General features: G+C 41.9%; 1 protein-coding gene across 3 annotated transcripts in view; it reads left to right on the top strand.

Moving 5' to 3' along the window:
• Positions 1-1,559: 1,559 nt before the first annotated feature.
• PTPN21 (protein tyrosine phosphatase non-receptor type 21) overlaps positions 1,560-17,658 on the top strand; it is a 58,884-nt gene continuing 42,785 nt past the window's right edge. For 2 of the 3 annotated variants that reach the window (XM_032774215.2, XM_032774212.2), the window contains exons 1-2: positions 1,567-1,764; positions 7,149-7,513. In XM_032774215.2, the coding sequence (XP_032630106.1) occupies positions 7,334-7,513 (180 nt within the window). In that variant the 5' untranslated portion in view covers positions 1,567-1,764; positions 7,149-7,333. Of the gene's footprint in view, positions 1,765-7,148; positions 7,514-17,658 lie in introns of all 3 variants that reach the window. The other variant, XM_032774214.2, reaches the window with a different exon arrangement.

Below are 17,658 nucleotides of genomic sequence, written 5' to 3'. Positions count from 1 at the left end.
TACCATCTAAAAATGAAACCTACATCTATCTCTGAGCTGTGAAGAATCTGTATTAAGGTTATAACAACCAACAAGAATGCACTTTTACGTAGAAAACCATGATTAAATTGAGTCTTTCTGACTAGTGATTTAAGTCATGATTTAAGTCATGATTTAAATCAAATCCACCCTGCTCACATAGTGCAAATACTACCTACATTTTGTTGTCACACACACAGGTTAGTTTCTGCTGAGTTACCTAGGCTACATCTTCACTACCCGCCGTATCGGCGGGTAGCAATCGATTGCTCAGGGATCGATATATCGTGTCTCATCTAGATGTGATATATCGATCCCCGAACGCACTTATATTGATTCTGGAACTCCACCAACCTGAACGGAGTTGTGGAATCGACAGGGGGAGCCGTGAACATCGATCCCACGCTGTGAGGACAGTGAGTAATTGGAATTGTAATAAATCTGGACAAGGAGATACGTGAATAACGTAGCTGAAGTTGCGTATCTAAGATCGATTTTCTCCCGTAGTGTAGACCAGTCCCTAGTGGACCTGTAGTTAAACCTGCCTAGAGAGTGGGGGAAGAGTTCAGATTGTATAACTGTCATTGTCCGATAATGAATCAGTATTCACTTATTATGTTTGATTCCATCCCCTTCCTTGTCCCCCTTTAAGTCTGTGCCACTGTTTTCATCTGCTCCCCACAACAATGAAGACCATTCCATTACCAACAAACTGAGGAGGGATCCTTAACATTTATACAAGGCTTTTCTTTGGTTAAATGCTTTATAAATATGAGCTAATTAGTCCTCAATTAGTGCCTGATCTGACAGTTCTTATTACAGTAATTGCAAAATTCCTGTTGACTTCATGGGGGTTTTTGGCTGACCCTGGACTGAGAGTTCTATCTACTAATCAAATTTGTATTTCAGTAGTGCTGCTGCTGCTGAGGATAAGAGCTGGTACTCCACAATCACTTTTGTTTTAAGTCATAGACCTTAAAATAATGCACAATGGCTACTTTCTATAATACATAAACCTAATTCAAATGAAAGCTTAAAAATATGTCCAGGCGAGGTATAAATAAGACTAGTAGATTTGAAAGAAGCTTTTCTTTAATTGGAAAGGCATCAAATAAATGATCATATGATTAAAAAAAGAAAGGATTGACTGCTGTTTGTTGTAAGTCCCTATTTCTGTAATGCCCCGGTAGCCAGAGGAGCAGCTGTCCCATTGCTGACATTCTCCCTGCCAGGCATTCCAACCCTCTGAGGTAATGGGCTACGGCATACGGGATTCGCTTTAATCTTTCATCGTATCCTTCCGCATGGATCTATCCAGGGGAACGCCTCCAGGAAAAGAAATGAAATGCACAGAGAGAGATGATTTGAAATATTCCATAGAACACATTTTGTGCTCAAGCAGCACAATATCCTTGGTCACATGAAAGGTGTCTGCAAAGCTCGCTGCTGCAGGTTTATTTGGCTGCAACATTGTTCCCCTCCCAGTCCCTGACTCTTTACCCAGTGCAATGATATCCCGAGCAAGGGCTTTGAGACAGGAAGTGAGGCGTGTTTTCACTATGAGTGATCTGAGAAGAAGGCGGGTGAGCGGAGATAGCAGCTGTTTCATGCAAGGGGAGCACAATAAGTCCGTTTCCCAGGAATTTAGGTGAGGTGGATACAGGGGAAGAACTCAGCGCTGCTGCTGAGGTTTCACAGCTAAAGATGTGGGAAGGGATACGCTGTGTCTTTGGATCACTGCAGCAGGTAATGGGAAAGCCTCCGGCGCTGTTGGAAATAACGTGTTCTGTCCCTCTTTGTTTTGTTTTTTGTTCAGGTTACGCAGTTTCAGGCATTTCCTTTTAAGATCAATAAAAGCAGCCTGGAGAGGTGAGGTCAGTGTAACTTTCGGGGCCTCTTCGCTCCGGGTAGCAGAGGAAGTTTGTTGATGTGCGTATTTTGCCTTTACTCTTACAGTTAGTCCCAAGAGTAAGTAATACTGTACCAGTGGTTGATTGGTAAAAGTGTAACAAGGCGAGGGAAGTGATTTTGTGTTTTGGCTTCGCCCCATATTTATAAAATACGTTTCTACGTTTAAACACTTGACATAGCGGGACCCTTATTTCTCCTGCCTGCATTCCAGTTTTATGTTGCGTACTGTCATTCGTGCAAAGTGTCTGAAATGCTTTACGAAGTTAAATGAAAGCTAATTATCGGAGAGGCTTTAGGAAAGAAGCATGGATAAAGAAGGAAGATATTGAAATCCTTGGTAATTCTGTTTGGTTCGTAGCCAGATTGGGCTAAATTCTTATTTAAAACTATATATGCAGCATAGATGGATGGATGGATGCAATTTAGCAAGTGAAATTCTTTTTTTGGCTGTGGCATGAAAATTCTAGGCCTGCCAAATAAAGACTTGTAATTTCAGCAGAGTTGATTGGATTTACAAGTGTTGGCACTTTGGTGCAGTTTTCTTTTTGCAAAAATAGCCCTGTAACTGTGTAGATACACATGTTTGAAATAATGCCTGACACAAATATGACAGCAGATGGTAGCACAAAATGACAGCTGGTAAATGAAAACAATACTGCACTATTCGCAAGAATTGTGCTTGGCCAACAATAAGTTATTGAATTACTTCTGAACATTATTCCTCAAGTGTTCTTATTTGTTCAGTACAATTGTATTTTACAATGTCAAGGGCTATGTGTTTGATTTAGTGAAGTAAATGGATTGCTAATTTAAATAAGTGTAACTATTTAATTTGACTATAGCTTTCCTAAGAATCATTTTTAAAAGTGAAGTAAGCATACCTCATAAGTAAGGAAAACTTACCAAAAAATATAGGTTAGATAAAGTGAAAATTAGTTTGTCATCACTAGGGAAACATGCAGATAATACAATATGGTCTTAAGAATGGACCTGGCATGTTTTGAAAATTCCTTCCCATTTAATGGACCACCAAATCTTATTTAAAATTCCCTCCTCTGCATACATCTAGTTTTGTCTAAGAAATGACTAAAGCAATGAGAATCCAGCAATGTAACACTCATTAAATTTCATTTGTCAGTCGCTCTAGAGCTAGTGAGATGTATAGGTGTTATTTGGGTGCTTTAAAAAAGAAAAAGGCTCCTTAGAGCTAAAAAGATTGAAAGCCTTTCATGTTTAATTGTACCCCGTTAAAACAGATTTAAAGTTATGACAAAAATCTCCATAATTTGGTTTTTGTCTTTGGTACTACAAGGATCACAGAAAAGAGCATAATCTGATATACAATCTGTCCAATACCAAGGCACAGGAAAGTGAGCTTGGTGAGTGATCCACGAGTTTCACTGCCAGGAATAAATGCACTGGGGGTTTCTGCCCTCAGTATGCAGGAAACTCTGCAAGGTTCAGTCTGTGAAACCTTCCCTGCATGCTTTTGTTATGTAGTAGGACTACGGATCAATGTGCAGAGCAAACAGGAAAGCCTGGAAACCCCACATCACCCTAGGCCAGGGGTCAGCAACCTTTCAGCAGTGGTGTGCCAAGTCTTCATTTATTCACTCTACTTTAAGGTTTTGTGTGTCAGTAATACATTTTAACATTTTTAGAAGGTCTCTTTCTGTATGTCTATAATATATCACTAAACTACTGTTATATGTAAACTAAATAAGATTTTTAAAATGTTTAAGAAGCTTCATTTAAAATTAAATTAAATTCAGAGCCTCCCGGACCAGTGGCCAGGACCCAGGGAGTGTGAGTGCCACTGAAAATCAACTTGCATGTCGCCTTCAGCATGCGTGCCATAGGTTGCCCGCCCCTGCCCTAGGCTCTGCAGGGAAATCTAATTCCATCCATTATGATTTGTATTCTAGTAGTACCTAAAATTTTTGTTAGGTATTGCATATACATACAGGGAGACAGTCTCTGATCCAGCCTACCTTAATTACTGCACAGACTTCTATAGAAGTGTGCCAGTAGCTGGGGCAAGTATGTTGCATAGAGTGGCACAACCTATTCCAATCATTAGAAGCATCACCATGCAAAAAGGACATGGAAGGTTTCCTGATGTGGGAAGTTAAGTAGGTCACTGAGGTGCTCCTTCCCCTCACACTCTCTGTGTCAGGGGGTCATCTGTCCCTTTTGCCTACCTTTATTCCCCTCCATGGGTGCCTAACAGAAGGGAACATGGAGCTCTGTATGAGTTTATGAATTTTCTTTGATTAAGTCAGAATGATCCATACTAGATACAGATTATCTTTAATTCGAGTATTTTATTTATACATTTTAAGGGACTGAAAGAGAGGTGCATTAGGAGTCTGCCTCCCCCATCAAAATGTATCCTTATTCTAGAAATATAAATAAGGTATTTGATTTAACAAATTGTAAAGGGAGTCTTCTCAGAAATCAAAGTCAATAAATTTAAAAAATATAATACTAACACATGCTAGTCTGAAAAAATGTTGTTTGGAAGACTTTTTGGAAACAAGTAGTTGATGTTTGTTTCTTTCCTAACCATAGAAGAGAGAAATCAAGTGTAATATGTTGCAGGCAAAATAATGTACATGATTTGAAAAACTTGTATGTTATGTTTTTGCCCACAGTAAATATTTGCTGCCAGGCTACACCACCACTGAAAAATAAGACTTGATGGTAAATACTGACAGGTCCTTAACCACTGTGCTACAGCAGGCATTTAATAACTTCTATTATTGTTAATGTTGCAGAACATGTTGCCTGCAGCAGTCTGGGGTTTCACTGATGATTGGGTTAATTATTAAGTTCCATAGTGTAGTAATTAGTGCCTTCAAGGCTAGGTTCTGGTAACACTGAAGCTAGGCATATGTTTTGATCACTATAGAATCCCTATTTGCATAGGTACAGAGTTAATATTCTCCTGTTCATAGACACATATTTCATTTGTTTTCTTTATCTGTAATTCACTCTCACTCTGTCCTGCTTTTCTAGGTTTTAAACACTGCTGGAGTAACACTACTTTTTAAATAAGGAATTTTTAATAGTTCCAATAATATTTTCTCCCTAACTTTTTTTAAATAAAACTTTTTAAGTTAAGGTGGATATGAATTTGCATTTAAAAAAACAACCTCCCTAACTCTTCATTAAAAAGGACGTTTGCAGGTTTGTTTATATACAAGCTGACTGTCCTCCTCCTGACATTTTAAGTGTTGAAACAAAGCTACTGCGAAACTAGAAAGGACCAAACAAAACAAAACAAAACAAAACAAAAAAGCTAGATGTGTGGCATCCATGGTTCCACCTGGGCACCTGATGACATCGTCGCTGTGACCTAGACACCAGAAATGTCACTCCCAGCAAAACCAAACATAAGAAAAATAAGTTGCGCTGGAGGAATCAGTCCCACGTGTCCTGCTAACAATGCAAAAGGTTAAAGGGGAGCTCAGTTGGAGGCCTAACTAAAGCAGGCACCGTCCCTTTAAATGCTCCCCTCCCTTGCTGTCCCCTTGTAGGTGAGAGAGGCTCTGGGCGGCCTCTCCAGATTAACCAGTCCCTGATACGTCAAGAAGCTCCCATGGGCAACGAGTCTGATGCCTCGGCCCTTGGCTGCCCAGTGCTCAGAGTCTGGGCTGGGGAGCCTCCCTTTGGCAGCCTGGGTTCCGAGCCCCTTCAGCTCTCCGTACTGATGGGTGGGCTCGCTCGCTCCCTCCCTCTGGAGGGAGCTGCTCTGTGTCAGCAGCCGGAGACCTTTCAGACATGAGCTCATCCAGAGGGTCCTCAGAGCCTGATGCCAAGCAGCTGTTAGTCACCGACCTAGTGGGGCTAGTCCTAGCAGAGGAGGAATGAAACCAAACAAACCCCTTAAAGCCACAGGGTCGGGTAATCAGCCTGTCCGTGATATGTGCTGTGTGTTGTTTACCTTGGGCTGGTAGTTTCAAGATTAATGTTTGGTTTTCTCCTCCCCAGGAATGCGATTAGATGTCAGCAATTTACTATATGAAGCCTGCCTTTGTGTAGCAATTTCCATCAGAATGGATCTCAAAACACTTTATAAACCTTACTAATTATCCAAACTATTTATGTCTATGAAACATAGTAATCGTTGCATAGAGAATAATAGTCTTTTAGAAAATGTTGATACCTTCGCTTCCATTATGCAGGCACGTTTTCTAAAGAGTCAATAGTTGTAATAATGATGTGCAGTTTATTGTAGGGAGTGGTCTGTGAGAAAGTACTTGAGAGAGGGTAATAGGTTTCCAGACTTATTTATGGAAGGCTTTCTGCGCTTAGGAGGTAACATGAAAATTGTTTGTGGGAGACATGGAGCAATGGATGGTGTCAGGGAAATTGTTAGGGCTTATAGGTTTCCTGGAAGAAGCCTGTCTTTGAGGAGATTTAGAAAAGAATTGCTTCAGCCACCACTGAAAGGTAGTCCCCTCTGGTGAGGTGGAGGGGAGGATACTAGGGCAAGTACTAGCAACCTGAAGCACAGTACAGCTGTTTAGCACAGGAAATAAAGAATATTGTAGCTAACAAACTGCAGGGGGAAACAAGTATTGGCATATAATGAATGGGAATCTGGCTAAGATTCCCTCACCCCAGCTCCAAGCCAAAAAACCCACCACTACACAACACCCCAAACTGTGGCATCTCTATAGTCCCTATGTTTTGGTTTTGCATTTTGTCTAAGACAGAGCCTCCAATAGCATGGTGCTCCTAGGACAATACTGGAGCACAGATTTAGTCCTGAGTTGGAGAAAATGGTGCCACCCAGTGACTCTCCTTCCCAATTACTTGAAGTACCTACATTTTTCCTAAAGGTGTCTCATCCAAGTATTGATCCAGTTTATGAAATACCTAGCCATTTTAGAGCCTTTGTTTTATCTTTAAAGCATGTCAAATGGGATGTGGACAAATGCTTTTGGTCAAATTCATTACACTATTTGGCAGATGACTAAGACAGAGCCATCAAGAAGTTGTGACTTACCAAAGGTCATTCCAAGAGTCCGTGGCAAACCAGGAATCTTTGTTCCTGTTTCACTGTTATAGACCATGCACCTCTCCTCTCTCATGGTGGAGAAAATCGTTGACCATGTAGATTTAGAAAATGTAAGTTTGTTTGTGGATTTCCCATGGTTCCAATTCCCCTTTCAGGTAAATCACTTCTGGACTCTCTCCTTTCTCCTTGTTAGAACTGCTGTGGAAACTCCCTCCAGTTAGAACTTGGTGGAGGACCTGCTCTTCTTTAATGGCTGCCGCTGCCGTTGCTGGTTGATTGGCAGGATATTTCAGGGCTCCTTATTGCTTGGGAGAAGACTGCTACTTCCATTCATTTTCAAGCGTGGTAATAGCTTTTCATCACTATCTGTGGGAAAAGATGCCGTTACCTTTTGGGCTCAAATTGAAACGAACTCGACGTTACACAGTGTCCAGCAAGAGCTGCTTGGTGGCCCGCATCCAGCTGCTCAACAATGAATTTGTGGAGTTCACTCTTTCTGTGGAGAGCACCGGCCAGGAAAGTCTGGAGGCTGTGGCTCAGAGACTCGAACTGCGGGAGGTAAGAAAATTGGCAACTTCTCTAGCCATCCCTTTAAAGGAGTTACCCACTACAATGATTCCCTACCATTTTAGACCAGTGGTTTTTAACCTTTTTTCATTTGTGGGCCCCTAAAAAAATTTGAATGGTGGCGTGGACCCCTTTGGAATCTTAGACATAGTCTGCGGACCCCTGGTTGAGAAGCACTGTTCTGTGATAATGACAACCTTTTATGGACCCCTTAGACATAGTCCATTGATCCCAGGTTGGAACCACTGTTTTAGACAACTGTGCTACTTTACCAAATTCTCTCCTATACTAGCCACCCCAGCATGTTCCTTCAATTGTGAATGCTCTGATCCACAGTGCAACTTGGATGGCTTCAAAATCCAGTCTCACAATTTATGTTGTAGGGTTAGACTAGAGAATGGGATGTGGACAGCAGCAGTGAACCATGTTTCAGCCCACAAGCCTGAAGTGCTGGCCAAAAGGACAATAGTTGTCACTTCTTGTACAGTGCTGAGAATATTGTCATAGTTTAAGACAAGTAATGACCATTCCTGCCTGAATAGATCATAACAGAGGGATACAGGAAGTAGTGGGCGATTTGGAGGCAAGTGTTAATTTAGAATCTTATTTTTTTTCCTTTTAATCAGTCTATAGAGCTTACATGAAAGAAGTGCCTCTTTAAGAAAGAGGTATTTGAATGAGTGGGGTCTCAGGCACTGATGCTGTGCAAAAAAGCACCAGTGCTCATGGGCGGGCACGTGAACTGCCAGCTCGGGGAGGTTAGCACCCATCCCCGCCTGTTCTGTCCAAAGCTCCTCCCCTTCCATCCCATCCCCCACCAGAGCTGCTGCCACACCTTCCCCCCAACACTACCACGACCACTGGCCCAGTCCCACGGCTTGTCCCCCAGCCCCAACGGAATGCCAGGAGGGCAGGAGCATGCGGCCCCAGCCTCCCCAGCCCGGAGGGTGGGGGTGAGCAGCCGCTGGCTGCAGCCTCAGCTCCAGAGTGCAGGAAGGCAGGTGGAGCGGAGCACTGGGGGGTTGGAGCTGGAGGACTGGAACCGCACGCAGGGAGTGTCACGGCAGGGGATGGGGTCATGCTGGGTGTTTGGGGAAGCAAAGTCTCCCCCAGCCTATGCGACCCACCACTCATGCCAGCGCTAAAACGTAATGTGGACTGAGTATGTGCAAATATACATACCATGAGTGTAAGTTAGACCAGGGGTTCTCAAATTTCATTGTCTTGCAGCCCCCTTCTGACAACAAAAATAACTACATTACCCCAGGAGGAGGGACTGAGACATGAGCCTGATGTCCCCTAGGCGAGGGATCCAAAGCCAAAGCCCCACTGCCCCAAGTTGGGGGCCGAAGCCCAAGGCCTTCAGCCCCAGGCAGGGGGCCTGTCATCTGAGTCCTGCCACCCAGTGCTGAAGCCCTCTGGCTTTGACCCCAGCCCTGGGCAGTGGGGCTCGGGCTTTGGCCACAGGCCCCAGCAAGTCTAATGTCAGCCTTGGCGACCCCATTAAAATGGGGTCGCGACCCACAGTTTGAGAACTGCTGAGCTAGATAGTTAAATATTGTGGAGAACTCTCTAGTAACTCAGATTTATCTCTGTCCCACACAAATCTGATAATCCCTCTTTTGTATTTTTGATTTATTTACACCTGAAGTGCTGAATTGTGAAACTGGGCTTACAGAATCCTTATCTACGTAGAATCTTTGTTCACATAGATCACTTTTTAAAGGGAGACATTTATTGTTGTTGTAACTCCATTAGCTTCAGTCTGGTGGTATGAGAGATGAATTTGACTCCAAGGGCTGGATGCTATTGACACAATTTGGAAATTGGCACATATCCCAGTCCAACTCTTTGCTATATCCATGTATTGTGTATTTTGTACTGCACTCATCTGACTTTTTGTTTGGGGGGAAAAATATAAACTAGAATATGTACAAGACAGAAATGGGCATATGTTGCACGCTAGTAGTAGAAAAGAGATGCCTCTGAATACTGCTTTGTATAAGAGACAGACAGAGACAAAACCCCAGATTGCAGTACACAACAAAAATAGAAGAGCAAGCTGGAAAGGCTATAGGATTACTCCTGTTTAGTTAATTAATAACTTGTTGATTTTTCCAAAATATTGAATTTCCAGTTTCAAGCAGTTTCAATAACTATTGAGCAAACAAATTTAGGGCTCAGTCCTGCAGACAATTACTGTTGTACACAGCATTAATTACTTTAGAATTGCTCATGGTATTAAGCATTATACAACAGCAAATGTTTGCAGAAATGGCCTCGTATTCTGTATTAAAAATGTTTTGATAAACATAAGAAAAATCAATGGATTTGTTCTGGGGTTTTGAGCACTTGCTTACTGTGGGATCTATTAACTTCCATCTGCCTTCTTGTCATTTGCCATCAGTTGTCTTTTTAAACTTCATTCTTCAAAATTTAATATATCACATACTTTTCTGCAGCAGTTACTAATTCATTGCCTTGTGTTCTCACCATGCTATATTATGCCTGGGAGGGGTGGAGGGAAATACTACAAAAGTAGTTATATTGGGATAGTGCCAGTCTATACTGTAGCAGGCTGTGTATCTGTTCTTTTATGCTGATGGTTGAGTGTGTGTGTTAGTGGAGTTTGGTGACATCTGAAAATAGACTAAATTGACAGTCAGAGCCAATTTACAGTAGCAGGTGGAGATCTTATTATATCTGGTTTGCAAAAGGATAGTGTCATGGGCGTGATCTCCCACAGCAACCTTTTGGGGTGAGGCAGAGCCCTGTGCTTCAGTCCTCAGTACCTGAGCAGTCATTAGCACAAGTCTAGATGTGGGAACCTCTGACTGAGTCCCAGGGGAGTCTACTCCTTCAGGATTTGGCCCACCTTCAGGAGGCTCAGACTGACCACCATGGCCATGCAAGCAGGCTTTGTCCTTAGCTGCTATGCTCCCAAAAGCTGAGGATAGGAGGTCTGTTCTCGCAGCACTGCACCCAACTGAGCTGGGCTTCCCACCCCCCAATTTTTTTTTGTTTTTTTGTTAAGGCCCTTCCTGCAGACCTGAGGTGCCTTGCAGATACAATGGGGAAAGGCTGCTTAAGTTCATAAATGCTCTTTAACACCTTCTTGTCCAGTGCAGGATTTGTGTACTCCATCACAAGTAGGCACTGTCTACCCTGCCTGATCTAGTCACACTTATCAAACCATTTACCTGGTGTTGGAGTGTCAGGCCAGGGGGGTGTTGTGTACAAGGGCTGGCAGTTCTGCCTAGCGGCTATACTCTTATGTTATCCAACGGCGAGAGTCTGGTTGCTTTGCACAGCGTCTGGAGTCGGTGGCTGGAGTTAGGGGAACCCAGACCCACTCTGCAAAATGCAACTGATAATATATTAAGGACCCTCAAGTCCATCAACATTGATAGGAATTGAGGGTGTTCAGTACCTTGTAAGATCATGCCTGTTGAATGGGGTGTTAGTTACTACCATGAAAAGTAGCAACATCAGAAAGTGGTTCAGATATTGTATAAGGGATATACATATATGGTGCCTGAATTATGCATGCAACCTTAACAAAGAGCCTTTTGCAGCAAGATTTAAAAAAAAAAATCTGTATATTACAAAAGGCAAAGAATCAAATAGTATGATTTCTGAATTTTACATTCACTTCTTGTTGACTTCATTGCATTATTTACTTACTATATACAGGATTCTGAGAAACAGTTTAAGGGTTTTGCGTTAATACTGTATTTTTTAACAGTAATGGAGGTAATGTATTGGAGGTAAAAGTATCAGTTTAAATCATACTGTGTATCACTAGACACTGGCTTTTACCAATTCCAGACTCTATATTAGCAAGGTAGTATTGTATACTGGTTAGAGCACAGAACTAGGAATCGGGAGACTTGAGTCTGTTATTGACTTCATCTTTTGACCTGTTATAAACTTAAAAAAAAAAAATTAAAATGAAAATTTACTGAGGAGAATATCTTGTGGTATTCCCAGAATGTGAATCAGAGGCAACATAAATATAATCCCGCTCTCTTAATCACAGACCCTGGGCAAGAAGCCAAGTCAAAAACACACCTTCATTAAATTCACCCTTAATCATGCTTCAGTGAGACTATCCTGATGCTGCTAAAAGAGGGGATATAATGAAAACCTAGGACCTCTGTTTATCACAAGACACAGTCCCAGTCTTGCAGGTGTGAAAAAGGATCAAGTGCTGTGGTTGGGAAGCTGTTGACTGCAAACAGGATTAAAGTTGTGTGTGCGTGCACACTTGCATGCACATTTGCACATGGCATGCATCTGTGGCATGAATGTGAGCAAAAGACATTTTAAACCAGAAACATCTTGTAAATATTAATGCTATTACCCATCTTCAAGGAAGTTGAGTGAATTTTTAAGAATAAACTCTTTGATGTTTTTTCTTTATTTCTGTTATGATTATGAAATTTCTCTTTCGAAATGAAAAATGAAGGCGCAAATCCTGCTGGTCTTGCATAAATAGAGTTGGTTGTCACTGGAGTTATTTGTGTGAGTGAGGTGAATATTTGGCCCCAAGTTCTGAAAACACTAACAAGGGAGTCTATCAAAAGCTGTTGAGAAATTCCTGGAGAGGATTGGATGGTGGCACATGCCTTTATTTATTCATGTATTCATCTTGGGTCTGGACAGGGTTGCCAACTTTCTAGTTGTACAAAACCAAACATCCTAGCCCCACCCCTTCCCTGAGGCCCTGCTCCGCACTCATTACATTCCCCCTCCTTTGGTGGCTCACTCTCCCCCACCCTCACTCACTTTCACTGGGCTGGGGCAGGGAGTTGGGGTGTGGGAGGGGATGAGGCTAGGGATGAGGGGTGCAGGAGGGGGGTCCAGGCTAGAGGGTGGGGCTGGGGGATTCAGAAGTGTGGGGGTGGGTGGGGGAGGGCTGTGGGTTGAGGCAGGGGTTGGAGTGCAGAAGGAGGTACAGGCTCTGGGCTGAGGGTGCAGGCTCTGAGGTGGGGAGGTTGATGAGGGGTTCAGCATGTGGGAAGGGGCTCTGGGCTGGGGGTGTGGGCTCTGGAGTGGGCTCAAGGATGAGGGGTTTGGGGTGCAGGAGGGGGCTCCAGGTTTGGGGGAGCTCAGGGCTGGGAAAGGGGGTTGGGGCTTGCGGTTGGGGCATGGGTTTACCTCGGTCAGTGGTGCAGCGGGGCTAAGGCAAACTCCTTGCCTGTCCTGGGACCGCACTGCGCCTCCGAAGTGACTGGCAAGTCCGGCCCCTTGGTGGGAGCCAGGAGGCTCCATGCGCTGCTCTTGCCACAGGCACCACCCTTGCAGCTCCCATTGGCCGTGGTTCCTGGTCAGTGGGAGTGCGGAGCCAGTGCTCAGGGAGGGGACAGCACGTGCTGGCTGCTTCTGGGGTGCAGAGTGGTACCAGAACACACAGGGACTAGATTGCCTTAGCCCTGCAGCACTGCTGAACAGACTTTTAACGGCCTGGTCAGCAGTGCTGACTGGAACTGCCAGGGTCTCTCTTTGACCGGGCATTCCGTCGAAAACTGGACATCTGGCAACCCTAGGTCAGGAGGGAGAAAGGAAGGATCAGGACTCTGTAGAAGTCAGTGAGGCAGAATTCAGAGACTTGAACTGTGCACAGTAAAATTTTGTTGGCCAATGTCTACAACATGTCTGATCCTCCTCAGAGAAAATACATTTTAAAATATTTGATATTAGTGTAATGTTTTAAAAATGTTCATTTATCAGATAAATATCTCGGTAACGGCTGTTTTAGTCTGTTACACAAACACTATCTCAATGTTGTTGTTACTGACCTACAAATTAAAAACGCTCCTTAGAAATGATATCAGAAACCACAGTGACTGATAGATTGAGCCTTCTGGCAAGGCCATGAATGAGGTTTGACTAACACAATCATGCCTGAGCCCAACAGAAAAGGATAAGCATGATGAAACTTTGAACATGAGCAGTACTGAGTGGTGGGCTGGGATGGATGGACAAGTGTTAGGGCTCAGTCCTGCATTCTGCATGGCTGGAAGACAATACTACTTACTTCTACTGATTGTTAACCTTTGATCTTTGAACTAATGAGGAATATGCATAACATACAGGATCTTAATTGCCTTTGTTTCCCTTTTTAAACCAAGAAGAAATCAGTGTTTCTTTTACTAAAACCTGTCAGGAACATAGCAAATTTGATCCTATCCAAAAGTATATTCGTTTGACATGACAACACCAGGGAGCTCTGGGGTTGTTACTATCTGCTATTACCCAGGATGAATTTGGGGGCAGAGCAAGCTATGGCAAGGCTAATATATAGCAGTTCTCCTACATGCAGGAGTTTGAGGGAATGGGAAGTTTTATCTCGTGACTATCTAAAATAACTGTTTAGTAGGTGCAGAATTCGTCCTCGTTCTCATTTACTAAGCACAAAATAGATAAGGGTTTTCTTTCAAAAACTGATTGATAGGCAGGGAGTCTTAACCATGAATTCCTTAGCTTTTTTCCAGGTTAAGTCAGAACCTGAAAAGAACACGTAGTTCTCTTTTTCAGAATCTATGTATTGTAATATAATTTTATAGTAACTTTTACTACAATATGTTGCATCAGCTGCATTCCTCTATATAATGGATGACTGCAGAACAGGATTTGCTGTTCTTTTGAAGCACAATAGTTTGTTTATTTATATGAGCTGAGGTGTGTTGAATATTTTTGCTTTTCTATATGGTGAAGAAATTCCAGAAATTAAAAACCTGATGAATAGCTATTTCTGATGCTTTTGAGGATGAGTGTGTTGCACAGAATTGATGACATAAAGTGAGATGAGTCCTCCCACTTTGAACAGAGAGAGAAAGTGACCTGAAATAAATATTAAAAAGAGCTACAATTTTTAGCCATGTTGACAGTGCCAATGTTAAATAATAATAACGGACAGTAATGGGGAGGGCTTCATCTTCAAGACACATTTTTCAGGAAAATGTAATTCTGTCCATTTTGATTTTTCCCCCCTGCATATCTCTAACAAATTGCAAAACTGTAAAGACTCCCTGATTGCAGCTCCTAATGTATCTTGATCAGACTATAAAATTAGTCTGGCTTGTTGTCTCATTTATTTATAGTATCTTTGAGGTGGGCACCTTCTAGTTAATGTAATTTTGCACTTGTTTTAGCCACCTAGAGAATAACATTCTCTTTTTCTGTTCCAATCCATTTATAAGGCCTGAGTTATTGAATGCTCATTTTTCTAGCTTTCATCATGAGAACTCTTAATTTCATATTTGATCACTTTGTATGTCACAAAATATACAGTAGGTTGTTGAAGTTGTTTATGCAATAACTAATTAGTCACCACGATCAAATCTCAGCAGAACATGTGACAGTCTGTAGCCCAAGCTGTGTGACTTCTGACAGATGGGGAATTTATAATGTTATTAGTATGTTTGTAGCAGCATAATACCTTGTACCTATTAAAGAAACCTTGAGAGGCAACAGCAGAACCAGCTTGAAAAGTCCTCAGAAACAAAGCTTTTCTTGATTCTTGCCTTTAGATTCTATTGAGATGTAAAATAAAATCCAGAGATCATGGCAAGATGTAATCCTGGGGTCACAGCAAGAGTTGCAGAATTCATGCGAGGGAAGCTTACATTTCCACTTACTGACACATATCTTTATAAGTTCCTCTTCAGACAGCACAAACGCAGGCTAGAAGTGACCTCAAGATATTGTACTAAAATGTATTCTCCCACACAATAAAGATAAATAACCTCCATAAAGCAACTTTCATCTTGAAGGATTCCACAATGCTTTACAAATTTAAGCTGATATATAAACTCAGCCTAATTCACCCCTGGTATGACTCCATTGCAGTCAATGGAATTAAATTAGGGATGAGTTTGGCCCACTATGTGTAGGGATTTCTTCACCAACCACTTAAATGAAAAGCAGCAGCTGATTAACAGCAACAATAAACAGCAGTTTAGGACAGAAGGGGAAGAGTATGGTTTCCAGTTGACGCTATAGGGGGAACTGAGGTAGGCAGAATGGAATGACCAGAATTGGAATTTGGCTAGAGCACTAAGACTCAAGCTCAGTTTTTCCTGTGGTTTCTTAAGAGACCATCAAGTGAGTGAGACCTCGGGTTTATATTTCATGTGCAAGGAACAACCTCCGACAAGACCTTGCCTTTTAGCACCATTAATTTTCTACTGACAGAGAAGGTACAGTAGATCACGACCTACTATATCATCAGAACAGTGTCTCTTCCTCTGGCCCCTATGCAAATACTGACCAAATGAGGCTGCTTAGCTTGTGAAGTCCGATTGCCTCAAAGCAAGGTGGCATGCATGTAGGCGATAGAGGCAACTTTTTCCCACCGAAAATTTTGGTTTCCATATTAGTATTCACCTCTGGACCTATTTTATTAGTTCCTTTTATTTTACTGTGCATTTTTTTCAGTGGTTCCACAATTATATAAGAGCCCAGCTATTTCTTTTCTATAATGCAGAAAGTAATTAGCTGGAAAGTAATTAAGTGGAAATTCTACAGTTTTTTTTTTTTTTTAATCTGGGTTTCATTTTCTGTCCAGGAGATAAATGACGAATAAGTTGCTATAATAAACAAACTTCACTCCAGTGTTAATCTCAGAAGCTTAACATATTTTAAGAATTATGTCATGTCACTTTTTTTAGGATTGTGTAATGTCTTGTGCTACTATTAACAGACTTTTTAGCAATGAGTATGTCAAGGTTTTTCCCCCCACTTTGAATTTTAGGGTACAAAAAGTGGGGACCTGCATGAACCCTTTTAAGCTTAATTACTAGCTTAAATTTGGTACGCTGCCTCCAGCCAGAATTTAGTGTCTGGCACACTTTCTGTTCCCCCAAAACCTTCCCTGGGGAACCCAGACCCAACCCTTTGGGTCTTAAAACAAGGAGAAATTAACCATCCCCCTCCTTTTTCCCCTCCTCCGCAGATTTTCCCCTCCCTGGGTTGCCTTGAAAGGCTTCACACTGATCCAAACTCCTTGGATCTTAAAATAGGGAGGAATTAATCATCCCCCCTCCTGTCCCACCACCAATCCGTAGTGAGTTCAGACTCAATTCCTTGGATTTTAAAACAAGGAAAAATCAATCAGGTTCATAAGAAGAAAACTTTTAATTAGAGAAAGAAAAAGTAAAAGTTATCTCTGTAAAATCAGGATGGAAAATGCTTTTAAGGGTACTCAGATTCATATAGCCTAGGGGAAACCCCCTCCAGCCTTAGATTCAAAGTTACAGCAAACAGAGGTAAAAATCCTTCCAGCAAAAAGACACATTTACAAGTTAAGAAAACAAACATAAGACTAATCTGCCTTGCCTGGCTATTACTTACAATTTTGAAACATGAAAGACTGATTCAGAAAGATTGGGAAAGCCTGGGTGTACTTCTGGTTCCTCTTAGCCCCAAGAGCGAACAACAAACCAAACAAAAAGCACAAACAAAGACTTCCCTCCACTAAGATTTGAAAGTATCTTGTCCCCCTGTTGGTCCTCTGGTCAGGTGTCAGCGAGGTTCACTGAGTTTCTTAACCCTTTACAGGTAAAAGAGACATTAACCCTTAACTATCTGTTTATGACAGAGTAAAAAATGATTCTATTTTAATCAGCACTAGTATTCCAGAGTGCACCAGCTCTGCTGAGAATTCATAGGGCCAAATGCTACCCTTGAAGCCAAAAGAAGGCTTGCATGTGAATCAGAAGACAGGATTTGGCACATAGTGTTTTATTTGCCTTTAATCTGTTTATTCTGGGCATTCAAGTGTAAACATTTGTTTGTTTTTTTGGAGGGGGAGAAGGTTATTTAAATGCACACAATTACACTCAATAATATTTAAGAGTGGACACATTTCCTTATTTCTGGTCATAACTTCTATCTGTTTTTATGCAGCAACATAAGTGGCCTGCTTTTTAAAGAAACTGAGTGGAAACTTCAGGCAGTCAGCACCTCTGAAAAACCAAGATACTTATTCAATATAGATTTAGATACTTATTTTGAGTCTGACAGGTCTGAAATTTTTGGCATATTTAGCCCAAATCTCAAGCTTCCTCTTCCCCCCCATCCCCCTTTAAATTACAATCTATTTTCTTTTTTGTGGCTTAGATTAAGTCTAC

This window comes from Chelonoidis abingdonii, chromosome 4 (genome assembly GCF_003597395.2).
Source record: "Chelonoidis abingdonii isolate Lonesome George chromosome 4, CheloAbing_2.0, whole genome shotgun sequence".
In the NCBI taxonomy this organism is placed as follows: domain Eukaryota; kingdom Metazoa; phylum Chordata; order Testudines; family Testudinidae; genus Chelonoidis; species Chelonoidis abingdonii.
Note: the sequence above shows the minus strand (reverse complement) of the source record. Positions and strands in the feature narration are given on the sequence as shown.